The sequence below is a fragment of the Coptis chinensis genome, chromosome 3 (genome assembly GCF_015680905.1).
Source record: "Coptis chinensis isolate HL-2020 chromosome 3, ASM1568090v1, whole genome shotgun sequence".
Taxonomy (NCBI): Eukaryota; Viridiplantae; Streptophyta; class Magnoliopsida; order Ranunculales; family Ranunculaceae; genus Coptis; species Coptis chinensis.
In genome coordinates, this window is record NC_141458.1 from 116,820,848 (window position 1) to 116,829,529 (window position 8,682).

The 8,682-nt window shown below is 36.4% G+C and overlaps 2 protein-coding genes across 2 annotated transcripts; one reads left to right on the forward strand and one right to left on the reverse strand.

The window, feature by feature from the left end:
- The first annotated feature begins 442 nt into the window (after positions 1–442).
- Positions 443–1,267, forward strand: LOC147513424 (uncharacterized). Its single transcript, XM_086598916.1, has one exon. The coding sequence runs from the start codon at positions 443–445 to the stop codon at positions 1,265–1,267; it is 825 nt and encodes a 274-aa protein (XP_086455042.1).
- Positions 1,268–1,757: 490 nt separating this feature from the next.
- On the reverse strand, positions 1,758–6,465 carry TUF (vacuolar ATP synthase subunit E1). Its single transcript, XM_086596473.1, has 6 exons — positions 6,299–6,465; positions 6,085–6,185; positions 5,516–5,672; positions 4,939–5,135; positions 2,628–2,727; positions 1,758–2,133 (listed from the first exon to the last, which is right to left on the reverse strand). Exons 1-6 carry the CDS (start codon positions 6,398–6,400, stop codon positions 2,098–2,100), a joined length of 693 nt encoding a protein of 230 aa, XP_086452599.1. The 5' UTR covers positions 6,401–6,465; the 3' UTR covers positions 1,758–2,097.
- Positions 6,466–8,682: the final 2,217 nt, after the last annotated feature.

An 8,682-nucleotide genomic window follows, 5' to 3' on the forward strand; every position in this document is an offset into this window, starting at 1 on the left:
GAGATATCTTGGGTTACCATTGATAACGACAAGATTGAAGACCACTGATTGCATGCCTTTGATTGAGAAAGTCAGGAGAAAGATACAAGCATGGAGAGGCAGATCATTATCTATGGGTTCAATGGATTACACGAAATCTGATAAAGGATAGAAATTTTTGGCAGTTAACAATACCCAATGACTGCTCATGGGTATGGCGGAACATCTTGAAGAACAGAAAGGACGCCAAGTTCATTGTACAGCACCAAATCGGAGATGGACGAGACACAAAATTTTGGTTAGATCCTTGGCACCCTATGGGTATACTGAAAGAACGTTTTCCATTATCTCTTATATATGATTCAACATGTAGCATGAATGCACCTGTTTCAAATTTGATCGAAATGGTCACTGGAACATACCTTGGCACATACGAGTTCATATGCCTGACATCATTACGTACATGGAAGAAGAAGTGAAGGTGGGAAGAGGAGAGGACAGAATCATTTGGAACGCATCGCAGAAAGGTGGTTTCAATCTCAAAGACACTTACGAGAGTGTGCGAGAGACAAAAGTTCCGATCTCATGGCATAGTATTATCTGGTTCTCCAACAGAATCCCAAGACAGTCGTTTATAACATGGTTAACACTGAGCAATGGACTTAAGACTCTTGTCAAACTAAAGGAATGGAAGAAAGTTCAAGACGATACCTGCGTTCTTTGCTGGCGGGAAAGCGAGACAGAGGGGCACTTGTTTTATGAATGCACATACACACAGTTTATATGGCAATATGTTCTTAAATATGCAGGTTACAGAAGGTCGAGAGCATCCTCATGGCAAGCAGAAATTGAGTGGGTGATACACACGACAAAAGGGCAAGGTTACAAACAAGATGCAGTAAAGCTAATCTTTAATGGCTTTATCTACAAGGTATGGCAGGAACGAAACAAACGAATATTTCAGCACAAGCAAGTCATGGCAGAGCAGGTGGGGAGAGAGATTATACAAGATGTACAGACCAAGTTACACTCGATTAAAGCTAAAATGGAGGAGGGGCCTGAACGGACCAGTTTTATGCAAACATGGAATATAAATGTTGAACCTAAACATAAAAAGGTGCAACATTGTCATTGGGAGAGAGCTGGTGCAGGAATATACAACTTGAACACGGATGGCACTCTTCAAGGGAATCAAGGAGGATGGGCAAAGCCTATGCGAGATGATAATGGCGTGGTCATTGGCGCAAAGACATGGGAAATCAGATTACAATTCGATAGACTTGATTGAAATGCAAGGGCTGGAACAAGGGCTTAAACTAGGAAGAAGAAATGGATGTCAAAGAATTATGGCACAAACTGATTCGAGATGTGTAATAGCCTACATGAAGAATAAAGGGCAGCATCCATGGCGGGCACACCATATGATGACAGAGATACGAGACATGATTGAACAGCTAGAAGAGTTCTCTATTACACATGTGTTTAGGGAAACAAACAAGCTAGCAGATAAATTAGCTTCCAATATACCCACTGTTAGTTACATAGAATTTACGCCGAGTTCTTTTTCAGAAGATATAAAAAAGATAATTTATGATGATGCCAGGGGCAAAGAGTATGTACGAATGTTACCAAGCAATGATTTTATTATGAATAAAACAGGGGTAAGGGACCTCTCAAAAACCCTGCTTGCCTTTCAAAAAAAAAAAAAAAAACAGTAAGCAGCATTTCAATTGAAGCAAAAATATCCTACAGAAACCCAATTGAAGTAGAGATATCGATACAGAAACCTTGGGCCAACTCTTAAATAAATTAGACTGAAGAAAGATATTTCTCAGGTCCATCAAATTTGCATACAAATTGACCTAATAGAAAATTTTTGGTTCTGCTGGCAGCTAGAATTCCTTTATTATTCTTAATTATAACTACAAAGAACTGAGTGCACTATTTGGATTGTCAATTATATAGCAAGGAACACTTGCATTGATGGAATCAAAACGAGGACCTTCTATAATCAAACAAATAATAGATAATCAAGACCACGACAAATTCCGGAGGCCAATCCTTAAACCAACAAGCTGGAACAACAGGGGCAACAACAAGAAACACCGAACCAACCACTTACGCAGTAGTCTGAGCAAAGAGATGTTTCCTAATCTGCAATGAAATTGAACGCATACAGTTAAGAAAGACCAATGTGGTTACAAGAAAAACAATTAAAATACTTGGAATGATGAGGCTTATTAGCCCAACACAAACATGCTAACATAGAGGAAATAACAGAACAGGAGAATCTTGGTTTGGCTTTCCTTCATTTGTAGAGAGTTTAGTTGGAAGGGCAATCCCTTTCCATAATTCATTTGGCTGTGGATTTTAAAAAAAGCATCATATGGCTAAATTCATGTTCTCCTCATGGAATTGAGGCATTTTCATATCTCGAAAAGTAGGTTAACAAGATAGCATTACTTCTTCCTTTGAACTGTTGTCCCAGAAGGGGCAGATAGCATTACTGGTGTCTTAGATAATCCGTAAGAAAAAAAGCCTTGGTATATAGATCTAACTCAAACCTCAAAATAAAGATTACAAATCAAGCAATTGCAACACCCAAAAATTGTATGAAAACACTTAATAATTAAATAATGAAAGATTACCTCTGGCAGCTTCTTCCGGAATACCAAATCCAACCTGGCATCAAGGGTGTTCTCAATCACAATCTTCCCATCTCGAGAAGCCAACACAACACCTCCCGAGCTGAACATGTTACAGATATTATCAAAGCAATTTACAGATATTTATTGAAATACTTACGGTACCCAAAAAACCAAAAATGATGCTTGAACAAGCCTTTTGTAAGCAATACAAAAAATGCGTAAAACAATATTAAGTGTTATCTTCTGCAATCACGGAAAACAACACAAATAATCCACATATTCATTTATGACAACCAATTTCGTATTCAAACATACTTTAGATCTCAACTCAACACCTAGATCGAAATTCTCTCCTAAAACTCTTTTCTCAAAAGAGTATTGAACTTTTGTAAGAAGTATCTTTCACTCCTTAAGACAAATGTAAATCAACAACCTATATTAGACAACAATCTACAACTCTTCAAGCGTGCAATAATTTGAAGAAATCAATTAAGATCAGCACAAAAGCTATAAACTACAGCTTCATGGAGCAAATTAAGTTGTTTGCATAGGGAGCAGCGGTGCATATACTATATTTTTAGGTATAAATAAGTCGAGTACCTAAGACACTCGAGAGCGGAGGGCTGTAACTGGAGAGAAGAAAAAAGGGTAAAAACCTATCAGATTCAGTCACCGATACTACACAATAACCTACAGTTCTTAAAAGACACTTTTCACATTTTAGGTTTTCCTGGTGTACTTTTCAACAATGAGACTCAGCATCATCCCTTGGCAAGATAATTTTTACAAGCAATATTCCACAAAGGGCAGTATGGTCCTATAGACATCCCACTATAAGCTATAAGGAATAGTACTCTAGAAAACTCAACAAAGGATAGACAGTTGACAGCGACTAATTAGGTGTACCGCCTGATTAATTAAGTATGCAATCTATTTACGTAGAGGACTCAAGGTTGTTGCTTACAGAAACACCAACTAGGTGGTGGAAATGAAACAAGACGTCTCGCTGCGACCTCAGCAATTAGTTTACTAGCTAGACAGTAGACACACACACAACTCTACCATGTCTATGTATATGCCAGGAAATACAGTTTTCTCAGAACCCAGTCCCTTCACTTCGAACCAATTGGTATAGAAAACTAATCAAAACCAACACAATTGTTATACCTTTTCTTTGTATTCAAGTAGCAGAGGTCATATATTTTTGTAACCCATATCAGAAAACTTTAAAAAAAGGGTCTGGTTTAAAAATCCAACGCGAAAAAGATTTCATAAAAAGGAAAAGATTATGCTTTTGTTCGTATGACATAACATTACTTCGTTTTCTAATTCACAATTTGCTTCACCACCAGCCACCAAGAGGGAGTTGAGATCATGGTTGTCTAGAGACCACCATTCTGTAGATGTTGGATTATAGTTAAACCCAATTTCCACTGAACACATATAATATGTAAGGCAATAAATAGTTACAACAATAATCAATTATAAAAAAAATACAACAAAACACAAATCTATGTGTAATCGTGTAGATAGAGATAATATGCATGTGCACACCAGAGAGGGAGATAAATTTAGACATCAATGTTAAAAAAGAAGGATAAAATGAATAAATTTTCGATATAGGAACAGTTCGTATTTAAATGTTATCATACAATGATACAGTAACATTGATCTTCAAAAATTACAGCACCTGCTAAGATCTGTTAAATGAGACCAGTAATGAATATCTGATTCCAAATAATATATATTCCTCAAAACCCACTGTGTGTCCCGTTGGCCCAGAGGCGGGCATATAAGCGCGTGTTTGGAGCACGTACGGACAAGTTAAAAGGCATGGGCACGACGTCATGACCGACCGCCAAAATTGTTAATTTTGAATTTTATTTGGGGAGAAGTATTACAGGCCTGGGAAAATGACGGAAACCATGTAGATATGTGTCATACTGTCATAGGTGCACTACTATGTGAACCTAATGTTTCGATTATCCAATTTGAATGAGACTAATTTTGTCAGGCAATTTATTCTTCAACTTACACAAAAAATCTCTACAGGGGTGCCCTAGTTTAAAATATTGGAATCTTAAACTAAACAAATAACAGGACCTACTTTCACAAAAGTACAACAAACCTACAAAGATGTAATTAAAACTTGCATAAATACAGCACAAAAAATCTCTACAGGGGTGCCCCCTAGTTTAAAATATTGGAATCTTAAACTAAACAAATAACAGGACCTACTTTCACAAAAGTACGACAAACCTACAAAGATGTAATTAAAGACTTGCATAAATACATAAGATAGAAAGCTTACCAGTGAGGACCATGGACGTCCTGACTGGAGGGAGCAGGTGGCAAAAAGGTTTGCTTGTCAACTAGTATTTCTGGAGAATGAACCTCCGCTTTCGCTGAATATTCTTCCTTTGCAGATTGCAAAACAGAATCCACCAATTCTACATCAGTTTTCCGACATCTCAACAGCACAGCAGGCTCTTTTAGTCGAAGCAAGCTCTAAAAGAAAATGGTGTTATAATACTCAGAAGGGAGAACCAAAAGTTCATATTTTTACAAAAGACTAGCTCCTTTTTACACACATGACAATGTTCATGATTTAATCACGGTATGCAGAACAGTACTGGTCAGGTTCTTTTTGACACTAGTCACAGTTCCACAAGCAATTATCATAAATAGCAATGCATTCACAAAACTTCTATGATACAATCATATACACACTCATTTTCCATTCTGGAGTGACAACTACACAATTAATCCACATATTTTAACAAGTCATTATCCATTCTTCCTGATTTTCCTATCTGAATATGGAGGTTTTCATGAGTCAGAGAATTAGAGGCCTATCTACAAAGATAAATAACAAATAGACAATCTACCTGAACAATGAGGTCTTTCAGAAGCTTTTTGTACTTAGTGTGGTCTTGGCTTACACGCAGAAGCTCTTTCGCAGCTGACTCCTTCATGGAGTTAACCAAGTCGTCCTGAGCTTGAAGGACTTTGATACGAGAAGCATTTAGCTGCATAGAATATTCACTGCAGAAAGCAAACCCAAAAGGAACAAAAGTTACACGCACGTGGAAGAAAATAATACAAACCAGGATCACTAAATAGATCAATGACAAAGGATAGTCGAAACAGTTGCTCTCAAATCATCAAAACTCTCTCTACACTTGACGAACCCAACCATAAAACACATTAATTATGGTAGCTTCTATCAAAAAAGCTAATCCATCCACACAATTATTAAACTAAACTGCATCATGTCTATTTGGAGGTTTTATCAATCAAAGAGTGGCACGTACAATGTCTAAAGTCCTGATTGACTCGTGATGTTATATCAGGGACACTAAAGTAATCAAATCACTACCAATTCAAGGTTCTAACTATAATAAATAAGTTGAATCGCAACGACAAAACATTGAATTGAAGTGAGATAATAAATTACATTTTCTTGCGTACATCGACTTGTTTCTCCTTCTTTTCATACTCTTGCCTGATCTTCTTCTTCTCGGCTTCTACCAATTGCAGTTTCTCAATGTTAAATTCCTACATTAATTATTCAACACCCACAACCCAATTAAACAATCAATAAAACAGATCTGTAAAAAAAAAATGTAATATAGATAGAATAAAAATAGGTGGGATTGATTGATGATTACTTCTTCGGCAGAGACAAGGATTTCGTTAGCTTTCTCTTCCGCTTCTTGACGGATGAATCTAACCATCTGCTGGATCTGCTTTGATACATCTGCATCGTTCATTTTTTTTAAACTGGAAGAATGACTTTCTTGTTGATTCGATTTTCGATCGGGGAGAGAATGAAAGAGAAAAAATAAAACAGGTTTTATATCGAGGATGATGTCCACGTGCCAAACCAGGTACATGGGCTGGACCTTGGGCTTGGGATAGTAGCTATCTAGTACAGGTCTAAAATCTGGGTTAGTTGGACACCATGAACCTTTTGCCATATGGAATCACTTTGCCAAGGAGCTATTAGAGGGAACCAACAAATATAGTGGCACACATATTTGCAACTATTGTCATAAACCATTTACTGCACCTTCATCTTATGGAACCAACAAATTATGGAATCATCTTAAGAAATTTAGAGAGTTTCTTAATTATGAAAGTGATAAAACTCAAACAACACTTACTTTTAAACAAGGTCATTCTTCTAATTGGAAGTTTGACCAATAAAAGTGTCGCAATGCCCTTGCAGTAATGGTAATTGCCGATGAACTCCCTTTTAGTTTTGTAGAATATGAAGGTTTTAGGTTGTTTTGCGAAGAAGCTCAACCTAAGTTTCATGTGGTTGGTAGAACAGCCATAACTAAGAATTTGCTTAAATTTGTTTTATGAAGAAGGAATCAATTTGAAAGAGTGTATGAAGTTAGTGCCTTCTAGGGTATGCATCACAAAATATTTATGGACTTCAATCCAAATTTTGGGGTATATGGTGTTAATTGCTACTTTATCGACAATGAGTGGAAGCTTCAATTCACAAAAGGATTATCAATTTCCAAGTGCTTCCACACCCACACACTGGTGAAGCCACTACCAAGGCTATAGAGAGGTGTATATTAGAGTGGGGTATACAAAATTTAATGAACATCACATTTGATAATGCAAAAAATAATGATTCATGTGTTGAGGACTTGAAAAGAAGATTGAACAAGAGAATTGGGTTGTTGTGTTGAATTGGTGGTGAGTTATTTCATATGAGGTATTTTGCGCATGTTATTAATCTTGTCGTTGGTGATGGAATTGATCGAGGAGGTTAAAAATACAATCATACGCCTTCGTCGAAGTGTCAAGTATGTGAGGAGTAGTCCTTCGCGCTTGCAAGTGTTTAAACAGTGTTGTATGGAGGAGATGATTACTTCTAAAAAGTCATTGTGTTTAGATGTCAAAACAAGATGGAATTCTGCCTATTTAATGATAGATGCCGCAATGGATTTTGAGAATGTCTTTGTTAAGTTTGGCGAGTGTGATCCAAATTATAGGTTTTGACTGTAATGTAAATAAGCATGGTGTAGCAGGGGGATATTGATTAGATGAAACTAAAAGCGTTGCACACTTTATTGGAAGGATTTTATGATATAACAAAACGTGTTTCCGGTTCCAAATATATTACTTCTAACACGTATTTTGATGAGTTAACACAAGTTAAAGATCTTATCATGGATCATTTAGCTAGTGATGATGTGTTTTTTTGTGATATGGCTAGAAAATTGAATTTAAAGTTTGACAAATATTGCAAGTTTTAAACTCTAAATCAGATTTTGATTGTTGCAATAGTTTTGGATCCACGGTATAAAATGTAATATGTGGAGTTCTGGTATGACACTTACTTAGTAAGAACTGGTGATGATGATGATGAGGCAAGGAAAAAAGTGGTGGAGAAATTCCGTGATGAGTTAAAAGCTTTGATGACTTGTCTTTATAACCATTACAAACTATATGAATCATCTAGCATTTTAAATGATGATGGAAGTAATCTGGTTGGGAAAGTGAATAAGCGTCTCTTGTCTAAAGACATGTTTAAGGGCGAGTTGAAGAAGAAAGATGTTGGTGAAGCTTTAAATGATTTGGATAGGTTTTTGGGTGATAGTGTTGTAGAAGGGGATGAAAAAGTCTTTAATGTATTAGCTTGGTGGAAAGAGATGGTTCCAACCTATCATGCACTTGCTATGTTGGCACGTGATGTTTTAACCATTCCTATAACATGGTTGCTTCCGAATGTGCTTTTAGAATTGCCAACCAAATTCTATATCCATTTAGAAGCTCTTTGACTCCAAAAGTTGTGGAAATTTTGGTGTGTGCTCAACCTCATTGTCATCAATTGAAGTTGAAGAAAATCTTGTTGCACTTGAAAAAATTGAGGAAGGTATATTGTATTCAACCTGATTTTGGTTTTTTGTTCTTGTTCTATTATTGTTTACTAAAAACTTATGTGTTTTGCTTTATCACTATAGTTGTCTTATATGAATTGAGATATTTGTCAATTGGATCAACTACTTGATTATATTTTGGAAGGGTAGTC